This window comes from Juglans microcarpa x Juglans regia, chromosome 7D (genome assembly GCF_004785595.1).
Source record: "Juglans microcarpa x Juglans regia isolate MS1-56 chromosome 7D, Jm3101_v1.0, whole genome shotgun sequence".
Classification (NCBI taxonomy): Eukaryota; Viridiplantae; Streptophyta; class Magnoliopsida; order Fagales; family Juglandaceae; genus Juglans; species Juglans microcarpa x Juglans regia.
Genome location: NC_054606.1, coordinates 24106602 through 24130328, shown reverse-complemented (window position 1 = coordinate 24130328; position 23727 = coordinate 24106602). Strand labels below are relative to the sequence as shown.

The 23727-nt window shown below is 32.7% G+C and overlaps 1 protein-coding gene across 2 annotated transcripts in view; it reads right to left on the bottom strand.

The window, feature by feature from the left end:
* LOC121238285 (linoleate 13S-lipoxygenase 2-1, chloroplastic-like) overlaps nt 1-23399 on the bottom strand; it is a 94462-nt gene extending 71063 nt beyond the window's left edge. The window contains exons 1-9 of one of the 2 annotated variants that reach the window (XM_041135119.1): nt 22961-23396; nt 21238-21506; nt 18519-18756; nt 16591-16929; nt 16410-16495; nt 15739-15849; nt 15305-15606; nt 14848-15114; nt 13866-14702 (exon numbers count right to left, since the gene is read on the bottom strand). In XM_041135119.1, the coding sequence (XP_040991053.1) occupies nt 13943-14702; nt 14848-15114; nt 15305-15606; nt 15739-15849; nt 16410-16495; nt 16591-16929; nt 18519-18756; nt 21238-21506; nt 22961-23336 (2748 nt within the window). In that variant the 5' untranslated portion in view covers nt 23337-23396 and the 3' untranslated portion in view covers nt 13866-13942. Of the gene's footprint in view, nt 1-13865; nt 14703-14847; nt 15115-15304; nt 15607-15738; nt 15850-16409; nt 16496-16590; nt 16930-18518; nt 18757-21237; nt 21507-22960 lie in introns of those variants that run through there. The other variant, XM_041135118.1, reaches the window with a different exon arrangement.
* Between the last annotated feature and the right edge of the window lie 328 nt (nt 23400-23727).

Here is a 23727-nt window from a genome sequence, read left to right as displayed (position 1 = left end):
ATTGCAATTTCTTCATCTTGGTCATCACTTTCCTCATCTTCATCACTTTCGCTTTCATGAAGAATAACTTTAAGTGCCAAGCTCTTCTTTGACTTTCATTCTTCTTCTCCTCTTTTCAATGTGTACTCATGGGTGGAAAGTGACCCGATGAGATCATTTATTTCGAGTTTCTTGAGGTCTCTAGCTTCAAGAATTGCCATCACTTTTGATTCTCTGTGTTTTGGCAGAGAGTTGAGAATTTTTCTTACTATCACCACATTGGAGTAGACTTTGTTGAGAGCTGTCAAGCTGTTTATGATGTTAGTGAAATAAGTATACATACTAGTAATAGATTCTTCATCATTCATTTTAAACATTTCATAATCATGAGGAAGAATATAAATTTTTGATTCCTTGACTTGCAAAGTTCCTTCATAAGTAATTTTCAAGTTATCCCAAATTTCTTTTACCGTCTTGCAAATCATTATTCTATTAAACTCATTCCAATTGAGAGAATTATATAGAAGATTCATAGCCGTTGAATTCAATGTTGTAATTCTATCGTTTTCACAATCGAACTCTTCTTCTTGCTTTTTGACCAATGTTTTTTATACTGTATTGTACTGGCCGGTATATGCCGTACCGAAACAGTAGCCAGTACAGATAACTAGATAAGATCTTTGTTTCGTACTGCCCAGGATACCGGCTGCACCGGTCTGTACATACATGTACCGGCAGGTATTTGATTTTTCGGCCGCAATACTTGTTTCGGCCAGTACATATTCTTTAGCCGATTTGGAATAACTTTGGATGGTATTTTCGTAATTTATGTAAATATCTAGGGGCTACTTCGGACTTTCATAATTTCATCAACTTAGGGTTTTTTTTCCATTTCTTAGTTTTCTTCCCCTACAGCCGCGGCATCTACCTTGCCCAGACCTCCAAAATTTCACCCCTCCATCACACATCGCAGTCCGTCTCACCGCATGTCGCCATTGTCTCGTCACACGTCACCGTCGTGCCCAAAGTCTCCGTCAGCTCCTCTCGACTCCCTCTTTTGAATATCTCTCTTCTCCCTCTTCTCTCATCGCCTCTCACATTTCTCTGTCTGTCTCTCTCTTTCTCTCTCTCTCTCTCTCTCTCTCTCTCGTTTTGATGTTTTATTTTCTCTGAAGATTTTACAGGGTTTCAAAGCTACAGTGTCGCCTCTCTCTGTCCCTCTCTTAATATCACAGAAGGTTTTTTTTTTTACTGATCTATTGGTTGTGATTCTATGAAACTAATCTATTGTTTGTGATTATGTGAAAGTAATCTATTGGTTGTGATTTCAGTGAAACTAATGTATTTTTTTGGCTGTGAATATGTTGGGTTGTGTTTATTTGGCTGTGTTTTTTTCAGTTTAGTAGTTTACAACTGCTAAAATTGTGGAAAATCAAACTATTCTAGAAAATCAATGGATTATCAATAGGCACCCATTGCTGTTTTAGTATGACTCCAATGAAAACGTGGGGCTGTTTTAGTCCAAACTCCAAGTAAATTAAAGTTTACTTAGATTTATGTTTTGTAGATGCATGATTGAAACTTTTGAACTCCTTTTTTTTTAACATGATTTTGTTTTGGTAATTGTTAATTTGAGCCTCTGCAGTCTGCACAAAATGGGTAAATATGAAGCTATAAATAGTCTAATTTTAGTATCATACAGTCTAATTTTTGTAAATAGTAACTGCTTTAATTGATTGGCCACTTGTTGTGAAGTTTAGTTTATGAATTCTTTAAAATCTTGGTTAGGGATTTTTGTACAACATGTTGAATTTTTATTTGTTTTTAATTATTCATTTGTGAAGCTTAGTTTTAAATAGTTACTGCTTTCTACATTGTAAACTATCTATAACTTGCTTACTTATAAGTGTTAATTTTTTATACTTTAATAGTTAAAAATGTCTAGTTGTCAATCAACCCGTGGTATGAGTATGACTTCAACACTTGTTCCTGTAAGATCAGTAGATCCAGCATGAGCCCATGTAAGTGCAGTGCCAGGGGCAAGAAATAATACTAAATATTTATATTGTAATAAAGTGTTTAGAGGTGACGGGATCACTCGATTGAAGCATCATCTAACTAGGATTCCAGACAATGTAGAAACATGTAAAAAGGTCTCTGAATATATAAAATGGCAAATGAATGAGTTGTTTGATTAAATGAAAAAAAGAAAGGAAAATAAAATAAAAATAAGATCAAAGATTGGAGGCGATATAGATTTAACATCTGATGATATTGATGACAGTAAAAGTATGGAGAGACAGTCTCATCTTTTAAAAGGTAATGGAAGTTGAAAGAATCTGAAACTGGAAAGTCAGTAGGAGGATTGAGTAGATTTTTTGCTCTAAGAATAATTCTTGAGGCCCAACCTTCAATTAAGAGTTCTATGTATTTGAATGAGATGATTGTAAACGCAAAGATGGTTGTAGCACACTGGTGGTATCATGCTAATCCGCATTTCAATGCGGCTCAATCCAAGTGTTATCAACCAGCTATCGATTCCATGACTGCCATCGGGCCAGGATTCAAGGGCCCTTCTTTATATGAATTGAGAGGAAATTTGTTAAAGATGGATGTGAATGAGGTTTAAAATTATTTGCAAAAAATTAAGAAGCTTTGGAGTGAGACCTGTTGTTCACTAATGGCAGATGGTTGGACAAACCAAAAGCAACAATCAATAATCAACTTTCTAGTTTATTGTCTGAGAGGTACAATATTCTTGAAGTCTGTTGATACATCTGGTCTTAGAAAAGATGCTGAAACATTGTTTAATATCTTTGATGAGGTTGTTTAAGAAACTGGAGTTGAAAATCTTGTGCAATTCATAACGGACAATGATGCAAGTTATAAAGCTACAGGAAGAAAGTTACAGCAGAAATATGGCTCTTTCTACTGGTTCCCTTGTGCAGCTCATTACATAGACTTGATATTGGAGTTTTTTTAATCCAAAATATTTTCCCTTTATTCATGGTACTATGAAAAAAGATAACAAAATTCATCTATAACCATTGTAACGCTCCGATCCCGAAGGTCTAGAGAGTTAGCTCTTAATATTAATATCAACTTCAATAACACAATTATAAAATCCAGAAAACTCCATAAAATGTTAATCTATTTACTCAAACCAAATATCTATGTTCTTTCATAAGGACAATACATAAATTCTTAATAAAATAAATTGAAACTCTCCAAAAGACTCGATAATATTCTTAACTTATCAAATCAAAATAACTGAAAATAACCAACTTACTAACTAAGACTCTCAAATAAATACTTGTACCCCTGGGTACTTATTCCTCTGCGAACATCAAACCTCTCTAATACTGCCTATTCTTGCTCTCCAGTAGAACCATCAAGATTACTTGACAATGTTTAGAGATAAGGGGTGAGTTATCAACAACTCAGTAAGCAGAGAATATATACTAGTGTGTAAATATGAGCATTTACAGAAATCAGAATGCAGAACAAAATATTTTCATTTTTAGAGTGAGGAAGCCGAACATGTTATCAAAATATCAAAGTGGAGATTTAGAAATAATTTCATTCAAAAATATCCTTTGGCATAGCATAAATGATCATTACCATCATCAGAACATCATATCAGAACAGTAGCCATGTATAGCCCCCGTGATAGGGTTGTGCAATCTGCGGATAGCGAAGCAGAACATAAAACACTCTGTCACCAAGGTGTGCACTCAAAACAGAGACCACTACTATAACCCGTGGCAGGGCCGTATCCACTACTATAACCAGTGGTTGGGTCGTATCCACTATTATTACCATTAGTTAGGTCGTATCCACTATTATAACCCGTGGCAGCGCCGTATTGAACAGAGCGGAAACATAATCAAATTCAGAATCAAAGAGTCATTCCAAAGATTTTCAGAAATCACATCTTATCCAAACAGAGTGCTGAACAAAATCATATAATCTTCGCAATCAAAGCAGATCTAAAGCATATTTACATAATTATGCACAAGTTTTCATATTCGCTCTCTGTTCAAAGTTCAGAAATAAAATGTCAAAAATAAGCTCATGTCTACACCAGTCATGATGGAAAATAATTTCTTCTTAAGTAGAATCTCATGAATAATGTAGAACAAATAACTGAGGTAGTTCAAATTTCTTTTCATAACCAAATATGTATATTTTTCAAAAAGTTAACCCCAGCTCATTTTATTTTAATGCAAAGTCTAGCATAGGAATCCCGCTTTACTTGGATTTCTTAGCTTTTCAGGAATTTACTCAAAATGCCAAACAATTATCAATTGTCAACTATAAAGGTCACGTAATTCCCGTAAATTTCCAATCAACAACGTATTTCGATATTTAAACTTAAAATGCTAAAAGAACCTATTTTTAAAACCTCAAAACCTAAAATTCTCATAATACCTAAAATACCATCATTTTCTAAGACCATCAATATCCACTTAATCGAATTCGTACTGAAGAAAAAAATTTATCGAATAAGTATTATGATAATTATAGAACTCAATAAAAATTAATAATCAAAATATCTAAAATACCAACAATATTTTTATAAATAAAATGAATACATTGGTTACTAAAATTTCCATAAAATAAGTCATGAAAACTCATCTCTTAACAAAAATGGGTTTACTTCCTTTAACTAACAATATTATCAAAATACAATATAATATTTATTAAAACTTAAAGCAAAATCCTATTTAAACATAAACTCAAAAAAAAAAAAAAAAAAAAAAGAAAAATTCTCACCCAAAAACAGTAGGCTAAAACCGGGAACTTTCCATATTTATATATATATATATATATATATATATATATTAGGCTAAAACTTTACATATAAATATAAGTATATATATATATATATGTACACACCTTATGAATAAAACAAACGATAAACATACACATGAAATTATAGAAACTTAAAGCAGCGGCGGTAGGGACTTACACAAGGAGAAAACGCGGCAGCGTGCGACGACTAGACTGGGTAGATAGTGGCGACTAGGCTAGAGAGTAGGCGTGCAGCTGAGATGCTGTCAAGCTGGGCTAAGCACAAGAGAAAGAGAAAATGGAGAGTGAGAAAGCGAGGACCACAGCATGCGGAAAGAAATAGAAATAGACCGTGAGACGAGAAGGAGGCGTGCGACGGAGGCTCACCGCGAGAAGAGAAAGAGCCGTGTTTGAGGCAGAGGGGTGCAGATTAGTGGCTATGAACGAAGGTGGGGGTGGTGGTTATGGTTCATGGTGCCCTCCAAAGATGCTCTGTTTTGGGGAGATAAAACAGAGGCTCAACGGGTTGACTTCATGAAGAGGAGGATCGTTGTTTACAAGTAGGAGTTGATGGCTACGACTTCAAGTGGCAGGGCAGCGGCGTGAGCCTTCTTCGCGCAGAGGGTGACTCGTGATGATGATCTCCCTCTGTTGGCCCATGCGTGGAGGAGTTTTCCGAAGTGGGTTATCTTTCGGTGTTGGTGGTTTGCGGTGGAGGTTTTAAGGTGGCAAAGCCGACGAGCATAGAGCCGAGAACGCAGAGAGGCAGTGAACGAGAGGAAGTTAAGCGTGGGTTGCGTTGATATCTTATGGGGGCAGTGAACGTAACAGAGCAGTTTCTCTAAGCATGGCCAAAGTGTGCTTATATATATATATGATGCGAAAACCCTAGAGATACGAAGGAGATGTGCGTGTGGAGAGAGCTGAAAATAGAGTCGTGTGTGTGTATGCATGTCGTGGATGAGAGGAAGACTAGGGGAAAAAGAAAATAGAAGGAAAGAATTAAATCGTGCGGAAGTTGACGTGTGAAAAAAAAAATAAAATAGATTAAACTAAAACAAAATAAATAAATAACAATAAAATTAAAAAAAAAATGAGATTGATTGGGTCCGGGTCTTACAACCATGGTTGGGTTTTGGTATTGATGAGAAAAGACTTTACCAAAGGTCATGATTTGTGTTGTCCAACAATTACAAGGTTTGTGACAAATTTTTTAAGTATTCAATGTTTGCTCTTGTTTAAGAAAGAACTCAGAAAAATGTTTATTTGTGATAAATGGATTGCATCAAGTTCATTCTAAGAATAACATAGGGAATGAGATAGTTGAAATTGTTTTAGAAGATAAAGAATTTTGGGCTCAATGTCAATTTATTGTTAAAGTTAGTGAGCCTTTGGTACGTGTTCTACGACTTATTGACGGGGATGAGAAGCCTGCAATAGAATACTTGTATGATGCAATGGAAACAATAAAAAAGAACATAAAATCAAGATGCAATAACAAAGTTAGTGTATTCAGTCCATTCACCAGGATCATTGATTCTAGATAGGATAAGCAGCTTCACAATCCATTACATGCAGCGGATTGTTTTCTTAACCCTGGAATTTACTATAGCCCCAACTTTAAAAATAAAAATGATGTTGTAAGAGGTTTCAACAACTGTGTTATGAAAATGGAACTTGATTTCAATAATCAAGACAGGATCATTGCAGAACTTGAATTGTATAAGAGTGCAGTAGGTGAGTTTGGATATTCTTTAGCAATCCACCAACATGATAAGATTAATCCAGGTATTATCATTGATCAATATCATTTGTTAAATAGTGTGACTTTGTACTTTAAATTTTATCTTATTTTATTTTTACTTGCATTTAATTAATAATTTAAAATTGCATTATTGTTATAGTTGCATGGTGGACCCAATTTGGTTGTGAGATTCCAATGATTCAAATGTTTGCTATTCGAGTACTAAGTAATGTTGTAGTGCAACTGGATGTGAGAGAAACTGGAGCACATTTGATTTTATTCATTCGAAGAAGAGAAATAGATTAGTGCATAAACGTTTGAATGACTTAGTATTTGTTCGTTCTAACTTGAAACTGCGAAATAGGTAAATTTTTTTAATACTAATATTTTTCACTATTGAAAAATATATAACATTTTCATTTATGTTTGATTTTATTTTGACAGGAGCATAAAAAAGGGGAAGAGATGCTTTAGATCTAATCAATCTTGAAAATATTGACTTGATGGAAGAATGGGTAGGTGAAGAATTTGAGCTTCTTGATGGAGAAGATTTGGATTGGGTAAATATTAAGGAGCCATTAGTCTCACTAAATAAGGAAGACGATGATAATGTTGGTATTGATGTTGATGACGGTGGTGACGTTGATAAAAATATTTTGATTAGTATGTCGAATCTTGATCCTTATTGTCTTTTTGATGAGGATGAGTGATTTTTGGTGACGATGATGACGTTAATGAGTTTATCATGATAATGTTGGTGTTTATGTTAGTTGTAATTTAAAACTTAAAACTTGTATTAAGAAGTATTAAGTTTATGAATTATTTTGTTGTTATTTTGGAATACATTTAATGCTTGTATATATATATATATAAATATATAATTTATCCAGTATAAACTATTTCGAAATGGTACATGAAACGATACCGATACTGAAACGATATCAGTACCAAAATATTATTCCAAAACGATACACAAAATGGTACCAGTACTAGTACTCAAATATTTCGTTCCAATGCCTTGACCGGTACGACCTCCGGTACGGTATTCAAAACTTTGTTTTTGACCTTTACTCCATCAACAACTTTTGTTGGGATATAAGGTCCATTTATAACACATCTCCAAATTTCTTTACCTTGAGATTGAAGGAAAATTTTTATTCTAATTTTCCAAAATGTGTAATTGTTTCCACAAAATAGTGGAGGCCGACTGCTAGATTAACCTTTACCAAATATAGCTGCAATGTTAGCCATAAGATCTTAACTCAAAAGATAGTTAATCTTATAAAATGAACCCTCACTCTGATACCACTTGTTGCCCAGATGACTAACAAAAGAGGAGGTGAACTTGGTTGTATTAAAAAATCCGCAATTATACTATCAATTACACAATATAAAATATGAATAAAATACGAAGTAATAATAAATATAAATAGTAAGGGTAAGAGAAAGCAAACTCAGTATTTTAACGAAGTTCAGTCCCACTGCCTACGTCCTCGCCTTAAGCTACCCATTGAGAATTTTCAAATTCTATATTCAACCTCCTTCAGGTGGAAATAGAAACATATTACACTTTTGAGCAGTACCACTACAAAAAATCCGTGTAGAATACCCTCTACACTTGTAATCACCTTACACGTGGTTATTCAACGTCTATTCCCTGTGTAGAACACCTTCTACACGCACAAGGGTTTTACACACCTTTTTACTGATACAAGAACTGATAGTGGGTAGGTTATCAGAAAATACTCATCAATGAGTAAAATAAAAACAATACAGCGCAACTATATCTCTCTAAGAAATGAATAGGGGTTAAGGCTCAATGCTTAAAGAAGAAAGAGTAAAAGCTTTGAATAAATATTGTAAAACTTACAACGATGTGCATATGCTCTTTTTGTAGTTGTTAATTTTGAAAATCTCAAATGAGCTATTTATAGGTATATGAGACTTCATTTTCAAATTTAAAAAGATTCACATGTCAATGACAACATCATTCATTTTTTAAAATTTTTCAAATCAAAATTTTACTTTTCGTAATTGTCAAAGACACATCATTCACTTTTCAAAATATTCAAATCAAAATTTTATTTTTCGTAACTGTTAAAGACAATATCATTTACTTTTCAAAATATTCAAATCGAAGTTTTGCTTTTCATAATTATCAAATGCAACATCATTCACTTTTTAAAATATTCAAATCTTTTAATCATGTCATACACATGTGAAAGATGACAATCAATTATTTTTCAAAAATTTAAATATCAAATTTTTAATTTTTAAATGTCATGCACATGTAGAAAAATGCAATTTGATGTTTTATAATAAAAGATTAATTTTGAACCTTAATCCAATTTCAAATTTTATCAAGAGATGTACAAAATTACTCTAAGAGCTTCATTTGCGAGCTTGTTCCCTTTCTTGCTCATGCTTGGTTCATTGATGTGCTTGACTTCATTGTGTAGACAACTTGAGTTTGAGATTCTTTTATACTTGAATTTATTTGTTATTATCAAAATCTATATGTAAATATGTAATTATATGAGGCTTGAAATCTTGGGTTCAATAGAATAGTTGCTTAGATGATTTCTTGATGAAAAGATTTCTATCAGCTTGTCCTCTAGTGAAAGGATGTTCAAGTAAGTAAGCTGTTAATCTTTCATACCAAGCATGAGGTACTTGTTTCAATCCATAGAGTGCTTTCTTTAATCTAGAAACATGATCAGGGTAGACGTGATTAATGAAGCCTTTGGGTTGTTCAATATATACCTCTTCTTGTAAAAATCCATTCAGAAATGCACTCTTGACATCCATTTGATATAATTTGAAATTTAAATGACAAGCAATGGCAAGAAGTACGCGGACAGATTCTTGACGAGCAAATGGGGCAAAATTTTCATCAAAATCAATCCCCTCCACTTGTGTGTAGCCTTGTGCAACTAACCTTATTCTGTTTCTCACAATGGTGCCATGCTTATCGGACTTGTTTTTGAAGATCCACTTGGTTCTAATGATGTTATAATTTTTAGATCTAGGAACCAACTCACACACATCGTTTCTTGTGAATTGATGGCGTTCTTCATGCATAGCATTAACCCAACTTTCATCATTCAAAGTTTCCTCAACTTTCTTGAGTTCAACTTGTGATAAATAACACAAAAAAAAACTTGATTTAGAACTCTTTTTCTAAGTTACATACATTCATCTAGCTCACCAAGAATATTCTCTTTTGGATGGTTGTGAGTAACCTTTGAAGAAGGTTCTTTTTCGTGTGGAAGAGTAGAGTTTTGAGATGTTTGCTCCATGTGGTCTTCATCACTTTGTTCTTGTGAATCCTCTTCAATAGCTTGTACTATCTCTTTCAAATTTTCAAGTTCCCTTTTGGTAGTCTCGGCTGAAACATCATCTACAACTGCATTGACGGATTCCATGACTATTTTATAGATTATAGACTCTATAAGCCTTGCTATTTGAGGAATATCCAAGGAACACTCTTTCGTCACTCTTGCTATCAAACTTATGTGAGATTTCATGATCTCGCAAGATGTAGCATTTGTTGCTGAGTACTCTAAAATACTTAACAATGGGCTTTTTATTTTTTCACAAACCATAAGAAGTATGTTTGGTGTCGGGCCTTAAAACAACTCTATTCAAAATGCGACTCGTCATATTCATAGGTTCTCCCCAGAAATATAAAGCCATCTTTTTGTTGCTCAACATGGTTCGTGCCATTTCCTGAATAGCTCTATTTTGTTGTGGAGTGATAGGAGTAGAAAATTCTTGATGAATGCCATGTTCATCACAAAAAGAGGAAAAATTAGTATTCTCAAATTCTTTACCATGATCACTTCGAATTCTAGAGATAGAAAGATCTTTCTCTATTTGTAGTCTTTTGAACAGCTTCTTGGCAAGGTCAAATGTTTCAAATTTTTCTCTTAAAAGGATAGTCCACGTAAATTTGGAAAAATATCCACAACAACCATAATGTACTTCTTTCCACTTAGGCTTTCGGTTTGTATTGGACCCATTAAATCCATGTGAAGCAGCTCAAGTGGCCGAGAGGTGACAATAGCAGAAACTTTCTTATGTTGAGCTCTTATTTGTTTTCCCTCTTGGCATGATCCACAAACCATCTTCTTGGCTTTGAGAGACTTGGGCAACCCAGTAATGACTTCTCTTTTTGAAATTTTTGGCAAGTCTCTAAAGTTGATATGGCCAAGTTGTTGATGCCACAACTCAGCTTCATTTAATAAAACTCTATGATGACTCAAATTTTATGTTAAGGAGACTCCATAGCAATTGTCTAATGTTCTAATGCCCTTCAAAATCCATTCTCCAGCTTGGTTGCAGACATTACACTCATCCTTTGAAAACTAGACACAAAGATCATCATCACAAAATTGACTAACGCTAACCAAGTTAGCTTTAAGACCATTAAAAAATAAAACATTATGAAGAATAGGTAGTTCAGATACTTCAATACTCTATTTTCCTTCAATAATGGACTTCTTACCATCTCCAAAGGTCACAGTGCATCCACTAGTTGATTCAATCTTCTTGAATAAGGCCTTGTCTCTAGACATATGCCTTGAGCATGCGTTGTCCAGGTACCAAAGGTAATTGTCCATCAATTTAAGGGTTGTGTGAGCAACTAGACATAAGCATCCTTTTTTACCTCCCATTTTGCTTTGAGGTTTGACATGATGACAAATAGAAACAAACGTACCTTCAAACTTATCTCGATTTAGCTTCTTTGAGATTGATCTTTCATGAGACTTTTTAGAGTGATTTGACTTTGACATGGCTTCATTTGGAGCATCTACAACTTGGCTTCCTTTAACAAAAACAATATCCTTAGAGGTAGTTGGATACCCCAATCTAGTACAATTACAGTTGAACTTTTGAAAGCTTAACATCTCATCCAATTTCTAAGTTGCAGATTTTTGTTGGCACTCTTGAGAATTTTTCATTTCTTTTTCTAGTTCCTCTTTTTGAGCCTTCAAACTCGATATTTCAACTTCAAAAATTTTCAGTACTTCTGAAAGATTGTTCTTTTTATTCTCCACAGCTGTGAGTTTGTTGTACAGCTTCTTATTAAGTTTTTTCAGCTTGATCACTTTTTCGCGTAAGTCATTATAAGCTTCCTGTATACTTAGCTCATAGTCAACATCAACAAGAGCTATGTCCGAGTCACTGTCATCGTATTCACTCACAGATTTTGTTAGCACAATTTTAGGAAAATCACCAACAATAATGGAAAAAGCCATAAAAGAAGTTTCATCATCAGCCGATGAATTAGAAGTTTCAGATTCTGAATTGTCACTAAGTGTGATATTTAGTGCTTTTTCCATATTTTTCTTAAAGTTTGGGCATTCAACTCTTATGTGACCATGTCCTGAACATTCACGGCACTTTATTATGTATTTTTTCTCACATTTCTCTTTATTTTATTTTTCAAAATCATTATTCTTTGCAGGAAATTTCTTACCTCGTTTTTGCTTTCCACTAGCTTTCTTGTTAAATAAAAATTTTCTGAATTTCTTGACAATGAGTGTTATATCCTCATCGTTAAAATTTTTTTCACCAGAAAAGTCTTCTTGATCTACTTTCACAGTTTTTAAAGTAATAGATTTACATTTTCTTATTTGAGGAAGTGGTAACTCATATGTTTGCAAAGAATCAACCAATTTTTCAATATTGATAGGATCTAAATCCTTACTTTCCTCAATGGCAATCACCTTTAGGAGAAATCTTTCAGGCAGAGACCTTAAAATCTTCCTCACAACTCTTGAGTTTTCCACTTTTTCGCCGAGATTAAACCTGAAATTTACAATATCATTAAGTTTAGCATAGAAACCATTAAAATTCTCATCTTACAGCATTTTAATCTCTTCGAATTTTGAGGTTAGCAACTGTAATTTTGAATTTTTTACAATTCTTATCCCCTCATGAGTATCTTCAAAGTATATCACGCTTCTTTAGTAATCTCACACATGGAGATTGTTTTAAATTATTCAGGAGATATAGCCATGAAAATAAAATTAAGTCATTTGCTATTCTAGCTACAGTTGTTAATCTCATCTCTCATCCAAGCATCAAGAGTTGTCTCGGGTTTAGTTCATCTTCATTCAACTATATACCACACACGTTCATCCAACGATTTAAGGAAAGCCCTCCTACGAACTTTCTAATATACATAGTTTTCCCTATCAAAATGTGGTGGGGCTGTCAACGATGAAAACATAATCTACAGGGGCACGGATCACACTCAAATGAGTGAACCATACTCTAATACCAATTAAAATAACCCAAGTATCCCTGTATAGTAATACAATGTTCTATCAATTCAGTCAACAAATTAGTTAATTGTCAATAATGTGATTATTTAATAATAATAAAGTAATAACATAAAGTAAATAAATTGATTAAACCAATCTTGGTATCGAGGGGAAACCTTGTAAAGAACTATTTAAAGGTAAAATCCTACGAAACAGCCAAATCTAGAAAAGTCAGTTTTATTATATAAAAATCAATTACAAGCAAGCCTCAATTATAAAAATTTTGTCAATTGACTCTCTTACTTGACACAGCAAACGACCATTTTGCCTCTACCGCAGTAGCAACCATAACTTCTGATGATCTTCAAATATTATCTTTTCTCCTAAAACGCTAGTGGCTAAAACACGATCACTCAATCTCTAACATGAAACACAATCACACTTGAAGAGAGAGAAAAATAACTAAAAAAATTTCAAGAGACTTTTCTCACACATAAGTACTCAGAATATAATCTCAAATGTCTCCAAGTCAAAATCAGTGATCCTCTAATCCAATCGGATCTCTTTAAATAAATAATCTGGAAACAGCTTGAATTGTAGTAGGATTCTGCTGATGGAGAGACTGTCGTATGAGACTAGTCTTCTAACGGGATGATGATACCTGGTACTAAATCTTCTCAGCAATAGTAGTTTCACATTCAAACTCTTCTCTAGATAATTACAGAATCCTTGAGACTCAATTTTCACACTCTTGACTTATCTAAAACACTTCCTAATAACTTCTAGATAAACTCAAAAAAGTTATAGAAAAAATCAAAGTATTTTACATTCATCCAAATTACAAAACCAAATATAAGATAAATTCTATCATCTTACTCACTTAGTCCTAACCAAACTGTTGCATCTACAATGTCAATGATCATCATTTTGAAGATCATATTGCATTAATCGGGTGTTTAAATAGTTCATTTAAGTAGTTGTTTGGTGCTGCATGCATATATGGTTAATTTGTTGTGGAAAAATCTTTCCATGTTTTATTCAAAATTTAAAAAATATATATGGTTCATCCCATAATATTATTTTTCGAAATATGACAACTCACAAAAGCTCTTTATAATCTATGAAACTACACCATGAAATATGCATTTTCATTTCAAATGGAAATGCTATAGGGAACTCCCTTTCCCGTCACTCCAGGTTCAGAAAAGGGTTTCAAAAGCTCATATGGCACAATCCCAGCCCCGTTTCTGTTCTTCAAGTCCCTGTTGGCATTCCTCTCATCAATAATCCCTTCAATCTGCTTCAACCTCCCACTAAATCGCTCGAAGGCAGAATTTAAATGTGGATTCTCAGCCCATGCCGGCTCTATTGCCTCCCCTAGATACTCTTCATCGGGAGAATGATTTGACAGTATGTCCAAAACAGCCATGACTCTTGTTGCTTGAATTTGTGAAGGGAAGCATTGCAAGAGTGCACCTTCAGGCTTTCTTAGGAAGTTGGTCCAAAATTCTTCAGAAGGTTCTTCAGAGGGCATATTGGTTCTAGCAATGGTAGGCCGATTAGGGAAATAACCAGCATAGGTGTATTGTCCAAAGTTCACGGCTGCATGGTGACCAGAAGTCACCCATACGATTGTTGTGATGATTTGTATGAGGTCTTCTGGGGTTTTGAGGACTGGCCACCATGATTCATCCTTTTTGTCACCATGGCCTACTGTTCGGATTTCTGTCCACCATTCTTGTAGCTCTTGATCAGACCCTATGGCTCTTGGGTTAGGGTAATAGTAATTGACATAGTCGCTAACCCAATCTTTGATGCTGTCCCAAAGGAGAAGGCCATCATTCGCAAAGGGGTAGTCCTCAATTGTGAGCTTTAGTCCATGTGGAGCAGTTGGATCCTCAACAGCAAGTCCCCTAGCAAGTAGTGAAGTTAAGAAATTAGTGAATATATCTGGAGATAGATCATATTGGATATCAAGTTAATTAAATTGCAAATACATGGTATTCCTTTTGATTACTTTTATTAAACTTGAATAAGGAAAGGTTAATCATCAATCACCTGTTAATTAAATCAGCTGGTAGTGCCTCAAGGTTGAATTGCCATTGTTGGTCATAAGCGACAGAGCTAAACTCCATTGAATACTTTCCAGGTGAGAATGAGCTCTCAATAATCCCTCCTGCATTGATGAGTGCTTCTCGAGCGAGAGCATTAATCTCCATAGTGTACCGAAAATGAGGGTGCAATAGTCTGTAGATTGGGTGCATCACACTAAGTTGCCTATTTGTTGCAATTATATAAGGTTCTGTGCAACAATGAGTTCTTAGCCTGAAATTGAGCAAATAAAAGAATACAACATGTTAGTAGTTTATTTGTATAAGATAGCACCGTTTGTTGAACAGAAATCACTCCAAAATATAAATTTTTATAGCTTGATCCAAATTAACTGATCTTTTAGTGCATGGATAGAACAAGTATGGCATATATCTATACAAGCTTGGGTTAGGTGGAAATATACCAATGACTAACAAGTTGATGATAACCGGAGTCATGGGCTAGGACATGAGCTTTGGCAAGCCTCCACATCCAGACACCTGTAGCATCCCAACAGGGTGTGAAAACTTCTCTCCATTGTGGCTTTCCATCCATCGGTGGCCGAGTTAGCTCAATGGCCAACGGCCTTAACGTGCCCGTAGGGGTAAGAAAGAAGATCGTTCGTGATCCATACAAAGTTGTGCCTTTAAGTTCTCTTACTTTGCTCACATAGGGTAAAAATAGATCATGGTAGTCTAGAATGTACAGCTTCTTCTGATTTATGGCCTGCATGATTAATGTATATAATTACAACTAACAAAATATTTATATTTGAATGATAGGTAATTATAAGAATTAAGGGGTCATGATTTTGATCAAATCATGTGCAAGTTATGTCTATGTTCTGGTGTTAATTACCTCCTTGACAGAACAAAAGCCTTTGATTTCTCGTTCAATCAATTCTGTAGTGATTGCTGACTCTTGAGGGCCATAGATCTTTGGGTCAAGCTTACTCTTCAAGGGCCATTCCTAAATCATGATTTTCATACAAGTTTAGTATACAGAAATAAGATCCTTATACAGAAATAAGATCCTTAGCTACACAGTAATTGTATCTTAATTGGGACTAAGAGAACTCCATACGAAGAGAATTCCATATTACATGTTTAATAATAATTAATTCTATTAAGCGATAGACGTAATAGATGATATATCATCCTGTTAAACTATTTTCTTTATTTACTTTCAAAAATAATGCTAAAATGTACAGATTGTAAATGTGTGTATATGTTTATATCTATTATATAGAAAATACATAATATTATACTACATCTTCCTCCCTTACCCTAATTTACTGATATGGTATTATCCATTAATTAGTCTTTGATTTAGTTTCTTTTATAAACAAGATTTGATCTAATTGTTGATAAATAATGTCATAATACCATAGTGAGATGAAAGTAGGACGAGCATTCTATAAAATCTAGCATAACTCGTATATATTAAAAGCTTTAATGATTTTTTTAGAAAGAGTTGTCTCAATTCTTATTTATTCCAGATCTTTCATTGCAAATGACTGCAATTCATACCGTGACCAACCGTATGCTACACGGGTTGAGACCTGCAAGAGTCTGCCTGGCAAATTCCTCATCCCTAAACCAAAAGAACTTGTCTCCTGCACGTGCCAAAAAAAAAAAAAAGAAAACAATTTGAAGAAAGATTGCATAGGATGAAAGAATCAAACATAAGTTTATGAGTCAGTTTTCTCACTATCCATTGTTTCTGGGGTCTCAAACCGCAACACACCATCTTGGGTTGCACTAATAGCCTTGACAAGCCTGGGCAGGATGCTGGCTAGCCTGCTTAGCAATCCTTTGTTTTGTGCTTTATTTGGAGGAGGCAAGTTTACCCCTTCGTTGAAAAGCGAATCTATGGCCGTGAAGTAAGGGAACCCTAAATCACTGTCAACGATTGCGATCTCTAGGGATGGTACCAATGCATGCAAAACAGAGTATACTGCCTTTGCAGAGAATGTTAGCTGCTTTACTTCTGAGAAGCATTCATCCCTTGGAACATAGACGTTGCTACTTGTTTTCTCCGATAATGGATCTGGCAAAAATTAAGCAATTGTTCATAGGATTAAAAAAAAAAGAATGAAGTTGCATATTAAAAAAAAAAATGAATGAAGAGCTATATTTGCTGTGATTATATTTATTACTCAAAAAATTTTATTTTTTATTTTAAATTTATCATCTTAAATCATATTTATTGAGGCGACAAATTGATATTTAACTTTCTATATATATATATATATTATTGTTCTGTTAGTTATATTTTACTTTATATATATATATATATATATATATATATATACCTTCTAGTAAACCTTAGGTTAACGGAAAGTCTTGGAGACATATCATGCTCGAGATGAATAAAAAGCTTATAACATTGTCATGATATTTTATTTATTTCTTTATCATTCTATATATTTTCTTAATACCCAGCAAATTAATTAAATTGAAAAACCCTAGAGACATTTCATTTATACATTTGTTAAAACATATTGAACTATGAGTCCCTAATTTACATTAATCCCATCCACCTTTATTTTTCTAATTCCCTATTATATCTTGAATTAATTTGAATGATCGTGAGACAAAACAACGATCATCTCGCTAAAACAACGAGCATGCAACAGCTATATATGTATATATGTAGAGGACCTTGTATGCAACATAATTAATACAAGGAGAAACAGTGAGAATTCAGAATCATATATACTTCATGTCTCAACACCAACACTAGAAATGGAAAATAGATGAACAAGATTAGCAAAAGTTTCATTCAAGAAAATCCAAACATATAATATAGTATAATTATGAAAAAGAATTCTAACAATAACATATATATTTATTTAGAAACATATTAATCATAAAAGATACTCAAAACGAAAAAAAAGCTCATGCTAATTAAAGATATTGCAAATTACATAAGATTCATTGAATACTTTTGACATGCATTCTCTCGATGAATAATGAATCAATTTCTCCTAACTGTGATTTCTTTAATTCCCTTGGAAAGATTGAAATATTTTATTTGGGGGCCTTAGGCATCTCGCCAGTAGTAGAATCAAGCAAGGCACCACCATTATATAATATCGTCTTTTCAGTATAACAGTACGTCTAGATTAGACTTATATCTATAAATATATACTTGGGGTGGTTGGGGGAACGTCATCTCGATCTCCCTAAATGTTTTTAAAAAAAGGGCCTTAATTTCTCATGTTCTATTTTAAAAACCATATAATTTAAAAAATAAACCCTTAATTACGCATAAATCTTTACAAAATAATAGAAAACTACCAAAAAATATATTAAAATAATTAATCATATAATTAGTCTAGTTAGGTCCAGAAACCATCTATCAACTTATCCAACACAATTAATTAATTACGGCCAAAAACTGCAATCCTTGCATGCATACATATATTATATGTATGTACGTACCAAAATTCTATGAAATTCATCCATATCTCACTTTTATTTTATTACGAGATGTCATTCATGTTCATCAACTTTTAATTTTTTTTTTCAAAAAAATAATAAATGATCCAAGATTTATAAAAATAAGATAATAATGTGATATACGTGATCACTACTCACTCGTGTAATAATAATTGACCAGACATACATATATACCTTTGTCACTGCGAGGGCGTCCAGTTCTGCAACGCCTAGGATATGGATGTTGCTTTCCACCAAGTACCGGTCTTTTAAGATCATCACTACTATCGGGATTTCCAATATCATTGTAGACATCGTAATCGTAAACTCTCTCATAGGTCTTTCGTTCTCCTTGTCCATTTCCTCTCAAAATGATAAGCTCTTCTTGTCTTAGCCTCCTCAACCCTTCTGGTGTCTCTAATGGCAAGTATGACTGCACATCATCCACATTCAACACATATACATTATCGTCACGATCCAGGTGGAAAGAAGTTCCTATGACAAGCACTCTAAAGAGACAATATGATATATTATTTACAAATTAAAATCGTAAGAATGGTTAATTTTGAAGGCTCTATGCATTGAAAACTATGATCATCGTGATTTTTTTTATTAAGATATAATAAGGTTTAGGAATGTAAAATTTAAATGAGAAAAAGTTGAATTCCTGTAATGTGGATATATGTTGGCCTCTAAATATTCCAATTTTTATGACAGTTTTTTTTTTTTTTGAAAAATATTTTGGGTCCTGAAAATAGATCTCGAATTTGTGTTTTAAATAATTTTTTTTTTACTTAGTAATTAAAAAAGTACTTTTTAATGATGTTGTAAATTTTTTATTTTTTTTAAATGTTTATAATGATTAAAAAAATATATAAAATAAATAAATAAATAAATAAGTAAAATATATTGTTAGGCATCCTTATTGGCAATGCTCTTTTTCTTTTCTTTAACCAAAAATAAAAAATAGTACTGTTTACTGCTTTATATTGAAATTGATTATTGATTTCAGTGGGTCCACATATATTGCCGAGGAATCTTCATTATTGGATTGGAATATGGTGCCTCTACAGTCTACAACTACCGTTGAGAGCTTTTGTTAGTGCAATTAGTGTGTATTTTTTTTTTTAACTTTTTTTTTCATGTATTTTTTAATACTTATAAATATTATTTTTTAAAAAAAATTATAATATCATTAAAAAATTCTTATTTAATTACTAAATAAATAAGACTTCATTTGATAAGTAAATTCATCTTAATTCATTAAGATAATTTTTTCCAATTTCAATACAAAATATAATAAATAATTTAATTTTTTTCAAATCATAAAATAATATTAATATTAAAAAATAATATTTTAATAATATTTTATTATCTCAACTTAATTCACTTCAATTCAATTCATCATCTCATACCTATAAAAATAAATAAATAAATCTCAAGACAGCCCAGGAGAGAGTAGTATTAAGTTGCGTTTAGATGTTAAATTGAGTTAAATTGAGTTGAGTTTAGATGATAAAATATTATTAGAATATTATTTTTTTAATATTATTATTATTTTTAAATTTAAAAAAATTAAATTATTTATTATATTTTATATTAAAATTTAAAAAAATTATAATAATAAATTGAGATAAATTTAAAAGAATTCAAGAAGCCTTATTAACATTGGAATAATAAGAAAAGATGATATTATTGTCCGGACTCCGTACAATTCTTTTTACCTTTTACCGAGGGTATCAGCAACAGATCCTGGTTTTTCTCGGAATCGTCGCAATCATACGTTGAAAAATCCAATTGGGAAATGCTTATCCCTGGTCACCGGTGGTGGCCATCGATCCAGTTTTTATTTTTTATTTTTACTTAATAGTTAATTAAATACTTTTTCATGAATTTATGATTTTTATTTATTTTTTTGAAAATTTTAAATAAATTAAAAAAAAAAAAAGCAAAAACTTTTTGAATGATGAAAGCTACAGTGAAAAGATGACGCCTGACTTTTCAACAGAAAATTAATTGTTACTTGTCAATTTTCATGTGCTTGTCGTACGGATCAGCAGAGCAGGCATTTAGTCTTTACACGTGTTGTCCCACAATGACTAATTATGTAGTCTAGATAATTAGGTTTGATAAAACAATTTAAGATGAAATTTAATATTGTGTTTAGAAAATTTTTCGATGAATATATATTTATATATATGAATATTTTTTTATTATACTATCTAGTTTAATAATTAATCTCAATTACATTAATTAAATGGTAATTTTATATAATATCTTAATAAAGATTCTGAATTTAAAACTTGATTATATACACTATTTAATTTAATTAAATATTTTACACGTTAAATTTATTTATTGAGAGTCTGATCCTTACTTGAATGAAATATTATGAATATAATATAAATAAATTTACATATTTTTATCAATTTAAAATTTTAAAATAAGTAGTTATTTCACCTACAACCATATAATTAAAGAAATTCCTACCATCATGAATTGAAAATACTACATATTACAGTTCATTTTATTTTGTGTACATATATATATGAGTATTCATTTTATTTTATTTTATTTATTTTGTTGGTTAAAGTACTGTTGTTCTTTTGCCTGTTATTAGGGCTGGGACACTTTTTTTCTACGCTACTGTTGCAAAACCTAATTATAATTTTAAGCATTCATGATTAGCTAAAAAAGCCCTTAATTAATTTCCAAGCTGCACGATAATATTTCTGCCCTAGAAGGCATGCACACATATATATATATATATATATATATATTTATATATTTGTTGGAAGTATATATATATATATATATTATATGTTTTGTATATATATGTTCATGTTTAACTAATTTAATGTAGTAGTAGTTAATTAATAAGGAGGTAGAGATCATACTGAGGGAGCTGGCTGACCTTGTTTGTGAAGAAGACTCTCTTCTGAGGATAGTCATACTTTGAGTGAACCCATGAATTACAGGCCAAATTGACGGGGCCATTAGGGAAGCCATCAAGGATAATATCCTTGAGATACATCTCCTTGTGGTGCTCATTCTCCACAAAAATGGCCCCAACCTCTCCGAAATCTGCCGGAACTTCGAAAGCTGACTCATATTTCACCTCCCCTTCATCTTGGCTCGTCCGGTGTGCGTACCCTTTGATTGTCTCCTTCTCTAACCCCGTCTCTTCAAAATTAACAAATATATTAATTATATTAATACTACAATTAACAGTAATATATATTAAAATTCCATAATATTAGTTTTTTAAACGAAATTCAACCATGAATATTATATACTGCATGCACACCCCATCGCATGTATACATACATCCATTAGATTCAAGTTGCAAGGACGTCCATGGTCGATTTCAACTTGCACGGCACTTTTCTCCTTTTCAGTTTGCGGGGGCTCATGTGAATGGACCATCTAGAGTACTCTAGAGATGCTTTCTGTTCTTATTTATGAGTTTTTAAGCCTAGCTAACTAGCCTGATCTATTTATGTATACAGTAATTACACAAAAAAAACACCATTACGCCGCTCTTTTGCACAAACCCTACTTTCAATCACCGTCAACTTGGCCTTTCATATCTCTATCTCTCTATAGCTGCTAGCAAGCTATCTTCATCAGTATTTAATGATATCTATTGTTTTACATAGAAATAAGCACACAGCTGTACATGACTAACACACAATATTTAATGATGGAAGATGATTCGGATCCCGGGATCCTAGGATCCCTTTCATTTATCACGATCCAATTTTTTTTTTTTTGTTTTTTAGTTTTTTTACGTAATGATTAAAAAAATATTATTTAATAATATTATAAACTTTTTTAAAAAGTATAAAATGTCCCGGCCTCTTAATTAAAACGATGAGGCAAAAACTGTTCCTCAGCTAGCAAAATGTTCACAACAATTAAAGACAACAAACCAAAAGAAGTTCTACTCATTTCCTTGCTTTCAAAAATCTTTTTTTTTTTTCCCGAAGTGATCATTATCTCCAACAGTAATTAAAACTATTCACAAATTAGTCGGATTTAGATTCATAATTCATTTGAACTCATTTTATTATTATTCATTAATTTTAATTCGAATATAAACGAAAGATGCTATAGCTCAATAGCTTTTTTTTCACCGACTTTTTGGCTAAAAACATTGGTATTTCCGACCATTTGGCTTTTCGTGAGGAAAAATATTTTCTGTGGCGAGTTAAATTAATTCTACGGGGCCCCCACAGATAAAATTGGTTGGAAATGAGTTTCTCGCCCGGGAGTACTGTGGGCTTTTGCCACCAAAATCATTCGGGGAAAAATGAGGTATTAATATTATGAGTAGAACTTGCGAAAATATAGTTGAAAATTTATGGATAATGGATACTTGAGAATAAATTATTGGGATGGAACCAAAGTTCCATTTCAAGCAGGAAAATCATGTATAAATTGAATAACGAACCAACTACAAATTAGAAAAAAAAAAAAACTAAAAATAATAATAATTTTATACATCAAAATGGAGGCAGGGAGCTAGGGTGGAAGACACACATGCAGTCGTTCTTCAAATTAACGTTTAATAATATATATAATAATTGAAGTGTTTGAGGTGTAATTAATATCTTGAATTAATCATGAGTACTTACTAGGATCAAGCTGGGCGCTAACAAGCTCCAAAAGGAGTGTTTTACCAAGCAAGTCTGTTATATCATCTCGGTCTATAACAAGGCTGGAGAGTAAGCCACCAACAGTAAGTTTCACAGTTACAATGGCTTTAACAGAGGTTGCTTTCTCGGTAGAGGCCGTTGCTACGGCTTTAATATTATTGCCAGGCACGGAGGCGATTCGAACATTTTTGTTTTTCTTGTGGAATGAGTACTGCATCGAAAATAATATTGGAAGGGAAGCAATACTATTGCCATTTCCATGGAGAAATGGCTTGTGCAAAAGGAAGCTCGGGGTTTGGGTGGAGGAGGAGGAGGAGGAGAACTGCGACTGGAAACTTGGCTGTGGTTTCAACATGATTGTCTGAGCAACTTTGTGGAAGAGATATTTGGCTTGTGGTTACAGATGAAGCAAGCTGTTTATCAATGCTTCGTATATATAAGAGTTGGGGGCATTTAATTATTGCTGCAATAATGTTTAATTTTTAAAGCTTTGAATTGTTTCCACGTGAAAAGTAAGGGAAAATGAGCTGGAATATGTTTCTTCCTACGAGATTCCGTACTTGTATTATTGTAGTTAGAAAGAGAATAATTACTTATATCTAACAAGCGGAGGTAGGTAGAAAATTCGGATCGGGAGATCACATTGTCAAATTAAAGAACATGGAGGAAAATAAACGTTGAAAAAACGAGGCAATATTATGCATATGTAGGCTTTTTTTTTTTTTTTTTTGTCTGTTCCTTTTTCC